Genomic DNA, 18,402 nt, shown 5'->3' with positions numbered 1-18,402 from the left:
GAAGGCATCAACATCCTTTACACCTGAGCGTGCAATCAAAACAAATGAGCACATACTCTGTGCCGCTGGATACCTCAGTGTCACAGACCCATTGTTGGAGCCTTTTTCAAAAGTCACGCCATATGCTGAGCGCTCCAGGCTTTAATGCTTTTAAAAAAAGAGCCTCAGCACCAGTCTGAACTGCAGGGCAGCTAAAGCTGGGTCCTTACTGTCAAATCAAACTCAAAGGACGAGACACAAACCTGAGTGCATGTATGCAGTAGATGCAGCGTGGCATGTTCTTCCGGTCATATATGTCTGTGGTCTCAGGGTAGAAGATCTGAAACACAGAGACAACGGCTTCATCATGTCGCAGCATGTGTGCAGGAGTGACTCAGTATATTAGCTCAATGGTGGGATTACTCAATGCAGCTCTTCTATTCACACGCCCTGGCGCTGCCTCTGTGGCACAACTGGAATGAAACATTTAACACAGCTACCAGCGGGTCATTTTCATGTCTGATAGTCGATTTTATTCACGTCCAACTAAATGACACGCTGCCAGTTTGCTCATGTGGAAATTTCTCACATAGGGGCCTCGTTACTACAACAGGCCAGTGTTTCCTCAGGCTGAGTGCTCCTTTACTGTCCTGAATGGACAGTTTACAAACCTGCCAACTTCTCCAAAGCACTCCGAGCGTCCGAGGAGTTCAGACCACAGTATCAAAGTCAACGTCCACTGAAGGGAAAGCTTGTTTGAAGCAATCAGTCACTCTGAAAAACGCTGCTGTCATCAAAAATGGGAATCAACCTAAAACTCATTCTTTTCATATAAAAGCTGCATTTAGTGATTCATTTTAAACATTTGACACGAGGGTAAAGCACCGTTCTGTCACGATGCACAGGGACGGCAGTGCTCTTTAAACTGAGTATTGGTGAGCTGCACTTCAGCGCTGCTCTGAGGATCCTTCTCTGTCGTCTGGCAGCCGTGGCCATCGAGCTCTTTTTCCATCCGATTGTTCATTCGTTTGGTTTGAATTATCAGGAAAAAAAAAACCACACCCACTCAGGCCAGACGAACAGCTCAATGCCTGAGGAAATTTAAATTACAGAGTTTCTGACATCCCACTCAAATGCAAGAACAAAGTAAAAATAAAGAACTGCTTTTTTGTGGGGTTGGCATCTTATTTGTAATCTGATATTACCTGTAGCTGCTATCATGACCTCGGTTGATAAAAAAACCTCATCAGGTAAAGTAAGTGTCTCCAAACATTCTGAGCAATAAACTAAAACTGTGGGACTTTTAATGTCCCAGCAGTTTCCCATTCTGACAAACGCATGAAAACAACAAGGTCGGAGGAATGACCCCCAACACTGACACGGCAGCATTAATACTGTAGGACTTAAGCCGCTTATTTAAATCTGACAAAGAACTACTCTTAACAGTCACTGGCTGCAGGACCGACACCCTGTCACATATTTACTGTAACGTCATCTCTAGCACACTTTGCAAGCTTAGCTCAGGCTACCTGGGACCATTTGATGTCTTGAGGGTGAGAAATTGAAATGTCAAACAAAGCATGTGCTTTGAATGAGAGCACTGGCATCACGTAACTGGCTGACAATATGCAAAACCAACACAATCCAGTAAGTCTCGGTTGTAAATGCTTAACTGACAGTTTGTGCACATTTGTGTCCCCTGTGGGCTTTGAGCCGACCTTACCTTTGGCAGTCCCTTCTCTGCCATGGCGTTGAGCCACTGGATGACATTGTCTGTGTGTCTAAAATGAAGACCAGTGGCCTGTAAGAGAGACGTATTACATCAGAGGAGAACAAAGGCTCACAGTAACAAATTACAGTAAATAAATGACAAATGCATAAACATCTGCATGTTTTCACCTTGTAACGTGTCTGCTCACGGTCGTAAATCTTCTTGAGGGAAACTGTCTGCGGCGCAAAGAAGTTGCCCAGTTTGGCCAGATAAACGCCGTTTCTCAGCCCCTCCTCCAGCTCTGTTGTTGGAGGCAACTCCTCATCCAGGCAGGCCTCCATCCATCTGCAAGGAGGGCAGCACAAACACGTATCATGCATTACAGTCAACAAAAAGCACAACTTCAGGTGAAGATGGAAACACTGCAGTGCCTCTTAAAGGCCATGAAACAAAGTGAGTCATTGCTCACAGCATTTAAAAGCAAATATCACAGATGCATGCAAAGAACATTTGGTCTTGATGTTTAGATTTCCCCCAATAGGTTTAAAGGCGACAAAGCTAACCATAGCCGATAGCTATAAGCTAATTCAACACACTTAGCAAGACCGCTCTCGAGATCATTTTCTGGCAAATACTCAGAAACCTGCTCTGAAGTACAGCTGAGAAGTTTTGGTTTTTAACCCAAAGCACAAACAACTTTTTGTATGTAATGCACACTAGTGTTAGCACGTGCAGATAGCAACACTGCACCTCCATGACTGCCACCCCTGCTATTAGAATAAGAGCAAAACACTTTCATCTAAAACGGTTCTTTTTGTACAGCAAGTTTTATTTCAGGATAAATGCCATTAAAATATAAACACATCGGCCATCAGAAGTTTCCACAGAAACATTTTCCTACCGTAGCCTGATTCATTGGTTATTATGAATAAGGAGTAAGCCCTGCTCGGGTTTAATATTAATGCCGTAGGTCCAAAAGGTCCAACCTCACAGTTAAAAAGGATCCAACTAGTGTCTTGACTTGATCTCAGGGAGAAAGAGCACAGCTTTCCTTCCTGTGTTGATCTGTTTCACACATCAGTATTAATTCTCTGCAGCTCCAAGACAACAAACCCCCCTAACCTGGTTAGTGCTGCTAACCCCTCAGCATTCCTCACGCGTGACATTTCATTTCTTCCAGGTCACACTGTGGAGGCGCATTCCCGCTGAGTGACAGTGTCAGCCCCGGGCCACAGAGCAGACACGCTGAGCTCTCTCACTGAGACGCAACTGGTGGACTAGATTCCACCAGCAAATGTCACTTACCAGTAACAACATATGAAGCCAGCCAATGTTAGTATGTAATTTAAATCACCCTGTCATCTCCTTTCATTCTCTTAAATACGGGTCAGTTTACACTCATTTAAAGAGGAATGATCCCTGCAGCAAAGCATCATGGCGGCGTGTAACAGCATGGTGAACTTTTCTGCTCTAACACTGGTTATGAAACTACTCTGAGTTTTATCTGTGTAACGTCACAGTGTGAAGGCAGTGAAATGAAATGTGTTCTTGTGAACAGACAGCCTGTGTTTGCATTTGCTAAGGAAACACTCCCACTCTTCAGAAACAGCACAAGGTTAACTCTACGCTGATTACAAGATTCCTTTCTTCATACAGACAGACTGTCCTTAACACACACACACACACACACACACACACACACACACACACACGAAAACTGTCTCTGACTTTATTCAATCAAATACAAAGTACAGAGGCTCATTTTTAGGCAATATCCACGTCTAAGCTCTTGTTAAAACACTTGTGTGACGAAACATTCACAGCAACATTTTCCAACGTGAGAAGCCAGCGAACCACCAGCTGAAACAACTTCCCTCTCAGGAAGTCGTGACACAGGGTCTCCAGACAGGCCTGCTATTGAGGCTGAGGTGATGGACCCACAGCGCAGGGGTCGGGCCTGCCAGGCAGGAACAAGCCCCCCCTTTCACTGCACATGGGAGCAGTGAAAGGCTCCACAAAGGCTGCTCAGTAATGGCTCTTTTATCAAGGCTATACACATTCCCCTTTTCCCCCCAAACACAGACACACCCTCCACTTAACTGGGAAGGACGGCGGCCATGAATGGGATCTCTGAATTGTTTGTCGTCAACTATGGCAAAGAGCTGCCAAAAATGATCCGTGTGACATTTACAGGCGTGTCTACAATTCAAAAAATAACCACAAATATGAAAATGTTATCTGAAGTCTCTAAAGTGGCTGTAAACAGTCTTATCAAAGACGTGGCGGTTCAAGAACGTCCTCTGGGACAAGCTCATCGAAGGCTAAAGCTACATTCATGTCATACCAAAAAGATCACCATTAGAAAACTTCTGATATCAAGTTTTTTTGTCCCACTCGACAAAACAGTTTAAGAGCTGCACGCTTTCACACGGACATTAAGTCAGGATTCATGTTTGTGAAACTAAACCAAATCAAATGTTCACACGTCACACTTCAATGATAATATTGGACCGATACTAAAAGCATGAGACAAAGCAAATTAGTGACAATTAAGATTATTTTTAATACTTTTTCCAACAAGGTCCTTATTTAGGAGACAGCTTTCAGTATGTATACTAGCTAGCAACAGTTTACACTGGAAGTACCAGTTTAATGATTTCTGTTGAAAAGCACTAACATTCAGTGCTGACACTCACACTGAATATACGTATTCACAAAGAACTGCAGATGTTTGATGCTCATCGTCCTGTTTTTACTTAAGTTTCAGTTTAATCACTTCTGTAAAACCAAAGGAGTCGCTAATGGCACAGACAGCTAACATGATGTAATGCAGCGCGTGAAAACCAGGCTCAAGCTCAGGTTACTTTTTTAAAATGGTAAGAAGACATCAAACTAAATGAGTGTGGTTTCATAATGATGACAATAACGTTACACTGCTGTGATTCAGACATGGACGATTTTTTAAAGACAGGAATTCTAAAGTTGTTACTTTCTGATAATAAGTGAATGTAACAGTAATATGCAGAATAAACTACAAGGCCAAATAACCAGTGTTGGGAGGTTACTTTTAAAGTGTATTCCACTACAGATTACAGATTACATGCCCCAAAATGTATTTTGTAACTTATTCCGTTACGTTACTCAATGACAGTAACGTATTCTGAATACTTTGGATTACTTAATATATTATCATGCTTTTTACAACTACATGAATGTACTATTGCTGTGTGATTTATTACTATTACTGAAGGCTACTCGTCATACCAACTAGATGTTTAAATCTTAATATAAATGAGTAACAGTAGGTGGACATTAGGTAAGGCTGCACTTTCTGCAGCGACCTCGTATAGAAAACTATTCCGCGCGTATATAAAACAGGTCCGCGGCTCCGAACCGTAGTAAAGGGACCTCTGGCTAATACGTCGGGTTCGTGTCGGGCTTGTAGCTGAAAACTAGCTTTACTTTGTTGTCTGGGTCAACTTTGCTAGCGAGAGACAGAGAGAGGCGTTGAAAGGCTGCTCCAACTGAACTTATTGTTTCAGAGGAAAACACGAACACGGTGTACAGTCGAGTCTTAATAGCTTACTTACAGCTGGGCTCGTCAGGCTCTTTTTGGCTGCAGTGGTTATTATTATATTTACATGCTTCCATCTCCCGTTTCTGCTCGGTGACAGCTCCTACTTTTCCTTTTTCTCCCTCCCTCGCTCACAGACACATAACGGGTATGACAGTCCATTCTCCCTGCAGCACGGACTACACTGTCCATCAGGCTGCATGCTTTAGGGCGATGCCTGTAACACTCTGCCTGTTGCCTTCATATTAAATCATTTTTTTTAAATCATTTTTTTAAATATTTCTTCACATCATTATGCTGCTGCAAGTAGAGGTGACATGGGCCACGAGACTGAGACACAGACATCAGAGCCTCTAGAGCCCCAAAAACAGAGAGAGCATAGCCCAACATATGAAACAGGAAAAGACCGCCGTGTAATCCATTTATTTCAGCAAAGTAACTGTATTCTGAATACCACCTTTTTAAATGGTAACTGTAACAGAATACAGTTACTCATATTTTGTATTTTAAATAGTAATGGCAGTACATGTACTCTGTTAGTCCCCAGCACTGCAAATAATCAGCCTCGAGCTGAACATCTGCTGCTGGACCCATAGATCTTTGTTTTGAAAGGAACCTTTTCTTTTGAAAAAGCAGACAGCTGTCCTTCCTTAGGAAGCACAGCTCCAGCCCCAGAAACTGCTGCTCAACTTCTCCAGGACCAACATAGAGAGCATCCTCACAGACTGCATCACAGTGCGGTGCAGAAGCTGTACAGCTGCTGGACTGTGGCAGGGCCGTACGGCTGGAGGGCCCACACCACAGACTAATACAATCCCACACAAACAGACCAAGAGCAGCTTCTTCCTCGGGCTGTGGCCTCCATCAGCCCCACCCCTCCACATACAACGAGGTGCACTGATAACTGTCAGGACACTCATGTACCCCTATATAAGCACTGTCTCAGGTTAAATAATCTATTTATCATTTTTAATATTTATACTTAATGTTATTTTGCTGATCACAGCAGTTATGTTGTTGTCCTTGTATAAAGACAAAGACTATTCTACTCTAACAGCACAGGACACAGAGGGAAACTGCAGGAATTATTGTCTCATTCCTCCTCAGATCCTGCACGCTTTCAGGAAGCCGATGTCAGTGCTGAGTTCAGAGGTCAGTCTCATAGGAAGAGGTCTGCTACTGACCGCTGTTACTCCAGGAAGACACACCGACCACGCCTCTGCCTGCTATCGAGGAGCTTCCTCTTGTTTTCCTGCATGACTTAAATCAAACGGCCTATACTTGCCCTGCACTCTCTTTGCTAGGATGGTGGGTTTGAGATTGAGGCAGAGCGTTAATAACATAAGCTAACTTCAGTCGCTTCCCTTTTCCCCAGGTTTCACTTTTGGACACAGACACACCGTTAACGTTTGATAACAGCTCAGAAATATAGGCTGTGCAGGCCACACGCCTGGTTACTGTACAGCTGAGTCACTGCTGCCCGATGCCTCTCAGGGAGCGGCCTCATAGGTTTCAATGCCTCATTGTTTGGAACAGTTAGGTCAGGGCTATAAAGAACGATAATGTGCTTCAGTGAGTCGACTGTGCACATTAGTGAAATTATATTGGTTTAGCATGATAGACATGTGTCTAATGTGAGGCAGGTAATTACACTGATGAACCGTAATTAAGAAACCAGCATTTAGAAATTGGATGTTTGAGGGGAAAATAAAAAGTCCTTTATGATGACAATCCTACTAAAAAGGGGAAGTCAAGCACTGCCACAGGAAATGACAATTCAGCATTTTAGTCACATGATCAAAAGAAGTCTATATGTTTGCTTATGATAGCATGAACCACACTCAGTGCTGTTTTATTACGGTCGGGCAGAATGATCTCACACCTGGTTGAGGATCTTTCTTCATTTCATGCTTTTAATTTTTTACCACTTATAACCAGATTATTTCACATGGGAGTCCAACTAAATCCTGAGTACTAGTAACACTAGAAAATTCAGCAACTGAGGTCAGAGACAGCGAGACAGCCATAAAAGCTTTGAGCTAGCTCAAAGCTTTTATGGTTAGTCTAACTAGTTCATTTATGTTAAATACATTTCCTGCTGATTACAAAAGAAACCTTTGATCAAATTGTAGTTTATATGTTATATTGTGACAGAACTGTAAGAACAAGTTTTGGTTTAGTGAGCCAAGCACCAGTAAAGCCTCACGTCCACACCTATGGAGCTTGTTCTTTTTACATCGCTTAAGAGATCCAGGATTAACTGGATAATCCTGGATTGGCTAAACCTGGGAATGCTGATACGGTTTATTTGGTTCTAATGCAAGTGAACTGAATTAGCTGAGTAGCCATGAATCACTTGAACTGATTGCACAGTGTTGTGGTCACAGTGTAGGGGAAACGTATAGATGAATGCTGTGACAGGAGTCTGCATAGCTACAGCTCGATGAGAGCTTCTGTTTGAGGGCTCTGAGATGAAAGCCAAACAAGAAAGGAGTGGCTGTTGAATAATCACAGAAAACGTGACCACGTTTTTACCCAACCACAGCAGCCGCTGTTTGTCCAACGATGCTCGCTCCACCTGAAATCTTCTTCGTGTCATGAATGCAGCATTTGACTGAAACCTCCCAAACCAGACGAGCCCGGCGTGGTTGGACATTTAGTTCCGTCATGTAATACATGCAATAACCGTGCTGTGCAGCAGGTTTGATTTCTATGCTATTTTACTGTGACACCCAATCCAACAGGAGAAATATCTGGGACCTCATCAAATCATTGGCAGTTTGCAGGATTACCATCCTGGTTAAAATGGGAATGCCCCTGTGGAGAACGATCCCTGCGACACACGTATTCATTGGTGCGATGAGCAGAAACACATGCATCACCAGGCCTAACATTGGGCCACTTTTAGCCCGTGGATGGACCGAGCTGTGGAGAAAAGCAGGAAAAGGCTGAGTGGCGACAGCGCCAAGCTTCGGCACTTATCGACGTGCTCTCAGTCTCGCATTGTTCCCCAGCATTACAGACCTATTTCTGTGTGTGCCTGAAAAGAGAAGGGTAGGAAGTGGTGTTTACATAATAGCTGGAAAGGCAAATGATGTGTGGTGAGCCTTATCTAGCAGCAGCACAATGTCAAGGCACACGTGGCCTCTATGTCCTGCTCTGTGAACCTCTGTGATGCTAAAGGAAGGTGTGTATGCTCAGCCACAACTCTAACACCACAGGCCAATCCAGCCCAGCGGGAATCTGGTTTCATGGAAAACGAGGCTGTGAGTGATGGAGGGAGACGAGGAGAGAAACGACAGGAGGGAATACAAAGAAAGATGAGTCAAAGCCAAGTTGTCCATTACATGCTTTGCTGCAACACTGGAATCTGTGCACCAAGTGACCTTGCACTTTCCCCACTCACAGTCAAACAGCCTGTCTGTGACAGCAAAGCCAACCACGTTACCCTGCACTCACCCACGCCTGCTCCACACAACCCTCTGCTGTCCTTTATGCTACAGAAGGCTTTGATGGATTTATTATTTGCCACCTTGGACATTCTGCTGCATTCTCGTGATAAACGTGAGCTCAGCACATATGCAGGTATGTGCAACAAAAGCTCAAGATTCAGGCTACACCAGCTGCTTTGTTTCAGACACTTTTTCCTGTCCTTGACTCTGTATGATGTTAGAGAGAGCTGATGTAGATAATGCAGTTATCTAAGGCAGCGGTCCCCAAACAGCTGCTGTGAGGCACACAGCTGCTGCTGAAACCTTATCGTTATCAGGACTCAAAAAGCCTTTTTAAGACAGAAGATGAACAAACTTATCCAAAAAATAAGGATGACTTGGAACTGTGAAGTATGCAAAGCAGCTCTCGTAGAGCCCAAGAGTCCAAGCACGTCCAACCTGCTTTTACTCGAGTCCCAGACGAGGTCACCTGAGGTCAAATAACAGCTGATGTACAGTACAGCAGGGGGGTGGTGAGCAGGGACGAAACTATTGTGAAGTCCAGAGTGTAACTTGCAGTCTCAGGTTTCACAGGTGGAGGTAGGGTGGGACCTTTCCCGCAGGGCCTTTATGGAGCACTAATCCCTCTCCCTTTCATTCCCATCTCATTCCCTCATTCTCAACTGTTTACTGCCAGCCGAGTGACTCAGGCCTGTTTTCTGGGACGCCTCGCTGTCTCCCAGGAAACAGGCAGCAGGTAGTATTTACACAAATACCCAAAATACTACACTGAATACTACGATGAAGACTCGTGTCTCAAAAGGCACAAAGAGCAGAGGAAAGCTGAGTTTCCTGTTAAAACAACCAAGCAAAGAAAAAGAGAAGAAACTAGTAAACAAGTGTTTTTAACTGAAATTTCACCAACAAAAATAAAACTTTGCTCAGAATGAATAAAACAAAAATGTCATCCTTGGAAGCTTTTCATTTATATGGAATCAGCACATCAGCTGAGCCTTCAGGTTTAGTCACCTGACGACTGTAATGGCATCGAAGAGGCCATTTTTCACCTCCTACCCTGGCTGTGACATTACGTAACAAGTATTGCAGCAGCAGCAGCAGCTGTACACAACAGCGTTGGGAAACTTTTGAAAACAGGAAACTGCAGGCAGTTGGCCGGAGCTTTAGGAGGAACTGTGCTGCTCTTGAAGGGTGAGAACACCGGGCTTCTGTTTTACACTGCAACATGACGCTCGGCATGGGGACAGTCCTAATCTTAACTTCAACACCAAAATACAGATTTACAGTTTAAAGCCTTTCATTGCTGTTGCTTCAATTCTCCTCGTCCATGCAATCGATGTTCGTTTTCCTTTTTTAAGCATAAACTTCCTAAAATCTTCTTTTCAGTACTGTGGGTGTCAGATGACAGGCAAGTAAGGGACGGTTGACAATACGATGTAAAAGCTCAGATAAAAGATAAAACACAGAGGATCCTTGTGTTTAGCATGATAGGTGGTTTATTCGACTGGCTTCTCTTGAGCTAAGATTAAAAGACAGTGGCGTCGCACCATTCCCACGTATTAAGAAGACAATAAGAAAGAAACTTTATCGTGTCACGGGTTAATGTGTGATGAGATATTCTGCACTCCACAGATGTCTCTCTCATATCATATATTCAACACTATGCTAACACAGCATGAGGCAAGCTAATAGCAAAGGGTCAAGAGTTTACAGGTCACATAATGTGATAACTCCATGTAACATAATGTGTTGTGTCAACCTTAATTTAGATTAATTTCTCTTCAGCACAGCTGTGAGGGGTGCACTCAGTGATACCGAGAGCAGGGACCAGAGAAACTAGTGTGAGTGTAAATGTGAGCAGCGTGCAGTGAAAGACTCACACAGAGCTAAAATACCGTAATTGTCGGGCTATAAGCCGCTACTTTTTGCTTTGAACCCTGCGGCTTTTAGTCAGGTGCGGCTTTTCTATGGATTGTCCATGATTTTTGTCATATCGTAAGACGATTTGTTTTGTTTGTTCCGCTGTTGTACGGCACTACGTTGCCTGGCGGAAGGGCATGTGATCAGACACACAGTATCGGGGTTCAAGAGTGGTATGTTGGTCACATGTCCATCCGCCAGGCAACATAGTGCCGTACAAGTAGCGCGAAAAACAAACTTCAAAGTAGCGCTATGCGACACTGGAGAAGAGGACTTTGGTGGTTTTAGTGCGCAGGAAGATGGTGGTGAATGACTGACTTTTCTTCTTGTTAAAGCCGTGTCACTGCACCTGAGCCTAAAAGGTAGTCCAATCTATTTTTCTGGTGTGCTGTAGGTTATTGTTATGTACTACATTTGTTACTCATTCATGAAGCACAGTACATGTTTCGTACTTGTAATTACCGCTACTTGTACATATACCTAAAAAGTTATGCAAATATGTACCCATAACTTGTTTTTCAAAATATTAATAAAAGTGATGTGTCTCCAAACAGCCATCTCTTTCCTGACAATTCGCTTTGTGCATATTCTCTTAGATATGTTAAGTGAACATTGAAACACCTGCGGCTTTTAGTCAGGTGCGGCTAATGTATGTACAAAACAGGATTTTCCCCTGATTTCAGCTTGTGCGGCTAATATTCAGGTGCGCTTTGTAGTCCGGGAAATACGGTAAGTGTGTTCCAAATAAACAACACCAACATGTCATTTTTTTTATTTTACTAATCAAATATCACTTCAGTAAAATTATTTTCGCGGATTTATTCATGTCTTAAATTTTATTTTATAAAGTTAGGAAAACAGTCTTGTCTGTTGATAGGTTTGTAGCTTAAACCTATTCGCTGGAATGTTGAAGACAATTTAATTACACAGCAAAAGCAAGACACGAGTAGGCAAAGTTCTTTATGTTTCTCGTGCACGGGAGAGAACTGGACAAACGCCGTCCCTTCGCTTGACCCCAGTCGCTCTCGCCCGCTCCCCCGTAACACTGCTCTTTTATTGAGGTTACATGAATTTACATAGGTTCATTAACATATGACATCTACATACACACAAAGAATACCTTGTGGGGGGGGGTTTGTCAGTGTGTGACCCCATAAACGACTTCCCTAAACCTGCTGGTCTGGAAGTCCAGCCGTTCATCTAAACAAAAGGCACTTAGACTTAAACAGATATAGGTGTGTTTGCTATACCATATATCAGTAAGAGCAGATATAACCTCTCTCCAGACCTTAAGTTGTGTGTACATGCCAGAGTGCTCTGGGAGGCACACAGAGTCTCCACAGACTACTAAGGATCAAACCTCTATCAACATGACAGTGATTATAAAACTCTAAGCATATATGAGTAGATATTTCTAAGCATAAATGACAATCCACTATATCAACCTGACATCTGTTGTTGCCTTACATATAAAAGAATGATTCCTAGTCTCTTGCCGTGGCCAAGAATAAAGCTTATAACCTTTTATGCAAGTTCGCCTGAAAAAAAGAAGATATATGTTAATTGATAAATACATCTTTGGCCTCTTTCACTTTCACCCAACACCTCGAACCCTTGAAGAATAGACGTTCACAAGACTTAACAACATGAGGAACTTTGAGATGTCAGTGAAGCTCTGGCTGTCATAAATATTAATGTATCCAGCGCACACATTAATAGTAGCCTTTTAGCTATTGTCAGTTACCCAATAGCCACATTAGCTGTCAAAGCTAATTAGCTGTAAAATCTAATGTGGCTATTGAGCTACTGATAAAATTAACACTCACTGCATAGCATTAACAGGACAACACAATTATTAATTTTATTGCTTTCTTTAACAAGACAAATAATAATAAACATACTTGGCTAAACCTTCATGAAGAAAAGCGTCAGTGAATTGTTGTTGCAGTGACTCAGCCACACCTCTGGTTAGCAGAAAGGCTAGCATTAGCTTAGAGCATTGTGAAAGCAGAGAGAAACACACAATCTGCACCAAGAGCATTTTAATTCATTAAGCAAATGAAGGTAGATACAGCTTAATGCGCCTGTGTGAGTGGATTTTGTGTTGCGGGAAGAGAGTTTCTTAGTGTGGGAGAGAAGTAGCAGCAGCCACAAAAAGAAAGAAGGAAAAGTGGATGTTGTTAGCGGCAGTCGCATTCGTTGACTGCACCGTCAGCTCATATCTGCCGTGAGGTTGACTGAACTAGTTACTTCTCTAATTGAAAGGGAGCAGAGCAGTTTGATTTTCAATATACAGTTATTGCTATAGAATTTATGCTGAATAAAGTACAAGGATTTAAACAGATTACACAAAAATCCCAAAGATTTCCACTCGTATAACAAGAGCTTAGTGGCCGTCAGCTGCCAATGATGTAACCCAACAACCACCTCACTGTGCCACTTGTGATATCTCTCCCCACTGTCGACCACCTCGTCTGTGAAGAAATTCTCATCGCTGTTAAGTGATGGGCGAAATGTTTTCCCCATTTTAAGAGGTGACACACCTTTGCTGTCAAACAGCGTTCACTATGACCTGAAGGATGGATTTCATCTAAGCAAAAACAGCCTGAGTGCAGCATGTCAGTCAGTGTCAGCGAGGGTGAAATCACAGGTAAACTCTGCTGTCGTCATGGCAACAAGTTAGGTTTTTTTGTTAGTTCACCTTCAAATTTATTACCAAAGTCCATGAAAAAAAATCCCAAACTAATCAATTACAACTGTGCAGTATTTTGAAGCACAACACCTGCACACAGGTATCTACAGTTACATCACAGCAGTATGGCTGGCTTTGAGGTTGAATAGTAGAAAGAAACTTGTTTGTCATTGTGTACGAGACCTGGTAGCATTACACTAAGAGCTTCACAGTTACAGCATCATTTGACCTTTGTGCTGTCTTATTCAGAGTAAAGGTTCAACTCTCGTGCAAAGCATACCCAAATTCTGTTTGCGAAGTGTGTGTGGGAGGAAAAAGATCAGAGAAGGGGAATCAATAAAGAACAACGACTGGGTTCATCATTTGCAGTGACCTTAAACATAATGGATACAATAAATGATCTTAGAGCAGTTACGTGGGCTACACATGACGAGTGGCTGTTATGGAAAGTAAGCTATAGCGCTAAGTTAGATTCGATGTAACTTTCCCAAAAATGCTTAAGTCGTTGGCGTATTTTTTTAGATTCACATGTTCGGTTTCTTGCAGAGTTCACTCTCGTTTGTGTGTGCTGAACATAACCAGCAGCCAGCGAGGTTGGCTTAGTACTGAGACCAGCGGGGAAACCGTTAGCATAGCACCTAATCAGTGCCACGAATTCTCACATTTCATTTGTTTGTCTGTCCAACAACCAAAGCACGACGGCCTCTTGGGCTCCAAATCAAAGAGGGACTCAAAACTGGTTTAATCTAAGCTTTATAACGGAAAGTTCCAGCAATGAGTCATTGCAACCTGTTTCAGTCATTTACATAACTGCACTGCCATTTCTTTTCAGTTTTTAAATCCAAATCCTTTCTAACATTTTGCAGGAAAACTGTCATGTAAATACGTACGAGACATCCTCTCTGACTTCTGTGAGCTGTTAATAGACCTGAAAATGAACCACACTCTCACAAAAGAAAACAAAGCCAGACACCTTCCTGTTCTTAATCTCGCCATCTCAGCGCGCTGTCAGCGGCAGGACTAATACCACAGATGGCAGCTGGACGACATCGGTGGTACACACTGACCTGGTGACTGAAGTGCTTCTGAGAGGGTACGAAGCACAAACTGACTACGTAACCACACCTCTGTTATCAATTATAACATTTTCATGGTGAGTGATGCACGTGGTGTCTGCGGGTAAAAGAATTGTTTGTTGTCGTTTTACTTCTTTAACCTGACAGGTGAGTCTGATCTCTGATCTGACCATAAAAGTCAGTCAGGATTCCACCTACGCCTGGACAATAGTTTTATCACTTCCTCCTTGTTCTTTTGAACAGGCTGTGAGTTTTAATAAAAACAAAACAAAACAAGAATTCATGTCCAATGGACAAATTAGAAGAAACTCAAGTTGGAAGATAACAAAGTTTTTCCTTCCTAAAATAACTGCCACTCAACGTTTTCTTTTAAATTCCTTTTTTCCCCAAAACATTTTTAATTTTTTTGTTATTGTTGTAACAAGATTATTTTCCAAATCTGGAATAAATAAACTATATCATATAAAGGTACTGATTTTTTTGTAACAAATGGACAGAAATAACATCGAAACACACACATTTTTGTCCAATTAGGTAACACATGCCTTTTGTATAGTCACTCTGCTAAAGGCCAATTTTGAACTGGAAAAACCCAGCTATACTATCTGTTTACCAGCCCATACTGTAAAATCAAACAGGTAACCTCTGCCCCTCTTCTTCAGCCAAAACAAACACATGCTCCTCTGCTGCCTACAGTATGCTGCGCATGGTGCCGTCAGCTTTGGGGGGTAACCTGTCACGACCCGCTCCTACACCCCAAACACAACATCGTGATCTGCAGAAAACATATGCTGAGTGTGTGACTCGTACCCAGCTTCACTACACTGCAGAACATACAGACAGGAAATGATCATGAGAAAAAAAAAAATTGTAGCCCACATGACACTATGTGCCATCTGTGCACTGAGACTACTTGAAATTGTTTTCTGCTTGTGGCAATGTATGAAATGTCTGAATGTGTAGCCTGGATCAATAAAAATAGTATCACACTGAAAACATGTCTGACTGCATTCCCACTGCGCACTGCACGAAAGGAGCAGAAAGTGAAAGAAAATTTAAGCGAAACTTCAGAAACATTAGATACAAGATAAGTTTCTTCTTATGTAAATGTTACCCAAAGACGCTGCTTTCAACTTCTCAAACAGGACGACTGGATTTCTACTTTGGATTTTTTCTTTTTCATGAAACATTGGGGGGGGGGGGGGGGCGTTTGTGTTAATCAAGAATGAAAATAATCATAATAATCATAATAATCATAATAATCATGGCCTCTCCAGTGAACGGAGCTCAGCAGACACCTCTGTGCTAGCAGAGGTGCGCGACTCACTTACCATTCAAATATGGTGTGATAAAGAGCAGGTTGCCTGAGCCTCACTGCTTGCTTCTGTGCATTTAATGGGAACATGAAGATAAGAGCGATAAAACCTGCTGTCGTTTGCATCCGTCTGCCGGGCTGGCAGGTATGAAACGGGCACTTGTGTCTGTATCGACACTTGAATACACATCTGACAGTAGTAGTGTTGGAGCGGTGGCGGTGCATTCCCACAGCCAGGTACAGGCTCACGCCCTGCTGTGCATCTGTCACATACATTCATATCATACCACACACACTCCCAGCATTCCTGTGCCCCGGCCTTTCTCTGCAGGTGTTCCCTACATGGAGTCGCTTCACTGCCTGAAACTCTGATGTAACAACTGTAACAGATTCCTGCCACCAACGGCCCGGGACACCGTCACTCAGAGGAGTCGTTCTTGTAGAGGTCAAGAGCAAATACTGTGCTGCTACTGGCAACAGACTATTTAAATCAACAGAGGAATTGTGTCTTCATCAAACATCGTAGACTTCCCTTGAAACAAAGCTGTGATCAGCTAGTGGGGCAGTTGGATTAAGTCTGGTAGAAACGAATGTGAAGACAGGAAATAACCCAGACTGGTTTATCCAGGACCGCACGCACACACAGACACACACACACGCGTTACTGAATCCTTTCCTCCAGGTTTGTCTGATATTCACAAACCAGAGAAATGTTGAAAAATCATGTTTGTTAATTTTAAGAAAACAGGGCGTCCTGCCCAACGCCACCTTCAGGCCTGAGATATGAAGCCAAGACACAAGTGCTAACAGCTGCAGTACCTGCAATGGCCACTTGAGGCTGTTCTAGAAACGAGTCAATTCCCAAACGCTCCCAAGTAAAAGGAGCTTACAGCAGAAATGAGCATCAGTCAGGATCACTGTGGTCACTATCACTATAATTGATGAGGCTTTTACATTTGATGATTGCTACCTCACTATTACAGTAACATCAACATCAGAAATTGAAATCTGATTTCAGAATAATATCAAAGATTTCAAAATATTGAAATATAGTTTCACACTCATAGGCCATTGTTGCAATGCAGGATGGGTAGTGAAACAGTTGGAATGATCTTGGAGCTCACAGTGAGACAAAAAGTCCTGTGTTAATGAGTCGAAGCCAACGTAACGTAACCGCTATTCAAACAGACACAGGCAGGCGTGTCTTTGCAGCACCTGCTCCTCGATGCCAACTGGGAGGCTGTGCTGGTTAAAAGCTCCACTTTCATTCAGCTGGTAGAGGTCAGTTTGTAACTTTCATTTTATGATAAAAAGTCTATTACTAATGGTAATTTCAAAGATTAGTAATGACTGCCGTCATACAGTCCTTCTCCAGTTTTATATCAGAGTCAGTTTCATGTGGACACACAGAAACGTGGCCCATAATTACAGGCCCAAACGCTTCTCCAGGCCACTGTGTGTATCAGACATGCCTGCATCACACTGAGCTCTTGGGAATTGCTGAGCTGCCTGACCAGGAAGACTGTCTGCTTCCTCCGGGATCAGGGCAGTGAGCACATCGTTTAGCATCCAGCTGAACAGTGTCTAATATTTTCCTTCTTTTACAATCCGACAGTGATTTTCACTCATTTTCCTGAGGGAGTTTTGAGTCCTCGTGGGAGAAAGTTGTAGTAGCAGCATCTGGTTTTAGTCTTCACTTACCACCAGCAGCATTTGTGAACTCTTTCAGCCAACTACATTGATGAAGTGCATGTGGATGGAAGCGCAGAGAACACAGCTGCAGGGCTTTCAGGGCTCGTCCTCGTCCAAAAGCCCCCCCTCTCAAAGACTGATGTAACGTCCCTTGATTCCTTCAGACTGACAATCCCAACCAAAAAGCAGCACGCTGTGGCATATTTTTATATTTATATAATCGGGTTCATTCTGAACTGTGTAATGACAGCTCTGTGACAATCTGTGCGATCAGCAGGCTGTGCCATCAGAGTGAAGTCTTGTAGTTCACAGCAAATGTGTAAGAAAAATGAACAAGTGTCACATGTTGAATGGTGTGATCTTATATTATTAGCATATTAATGCCGACAACTTGAAGTAGTTTAGGTTCCCAAACTAAGGCAAGAACTTAGCTAAATATCGAATTTACCAATATGGTCTCACATATGCTTTCCTCCAGCAACGCAGTGTGAAAAACACAGGAAACTCATGTGACCCCACATTTCATACTTAGTGCTTTGCTCACCTAAAATGTGCTCTTTTCCTCTCAAGTGTCCTGATTTACCAAATTTACAAATCCTAGAAAGCATTTCAGGGGTAAAAAAAAAGCCGCCCAACTGAAGCAGAAATGTCAGATACTCCGAAATCATTCCAAGGATTTCCTGATGCCCGCCCGTGTGAGCCGGTGAGGGACGAGGGGCAACACACACCTTCACTGCAGAAGTACAATCACACAGAATCAGAGCGCACGCAGCCTCGCAGCAACCCGGCTCCACTCACACCGGAACCTGTTGCTATGACAACTGTGGGTTTCTGTGGCAACAGTGGGAGATATTAAAATCAACAGGGACTGAGTCACTTCCTGTCTAACACAATCCTTCCTCTTTTGAACCCATGAGCCCGCGCTGACTCCACACACACTGAAAGCAAACATACGTGGCTGCTGACAAGCTCGGGCAACCGCCACCTTTCTCTC

The 18,402-nt window shown here is 43.0% G+C and overlaps 1 protein-coding gene across 1 annotated transcript in view; it reads right to left on the bottom strand.

Annotated features, from left to right (window-relative positions):
• The window catches only part of iqgap1 (IQ motif containing GTPase activating protein 1), a 42,433-nt gene that overhangs the window by 20,054 nt on the left and 3,977 nt on the right, over nt 1–18,402 (bottom strand). Inside the window, exons 3-5 of the mRNA XM_005937933.3 lie at nt 1,879–2,035; nt 1,703–1,780; nt 243–319 (exon numbers count right to left, since the gene is read on the bottom strand). Coding sequence (XP_005937995.1) covers nt 243–319; nt 1,703–1,780; nt 1,879–2,035 — 312 coding nt within the window. The remainder of the gene's footprint in view (nt 1–242; nt 320–1,702; nt 1,781–1,878; nt 2,036–18,402) is intronic.

This window comes from Haplochromis burtoni, unplaced genomic scaffold, assembly GCF_018398535.1.
Source record: "Haplochromis burtoni strain Fernald_Lab_line unplaced genomic scaffold, NCSU_Asbu1 Contig_231, whole genome shotgun sequence".
Classification (NCBI taxonomy): domain Eukaryota; kingdom Metazoa; phylum Chordata; class Actinopteri; order Cichliformes; family Cichlidae; genus Haplochromis; species Haplochromis burtoni.
This window is presented reverse-complemented; position numbering and strand designations above follow the sequence as displayed.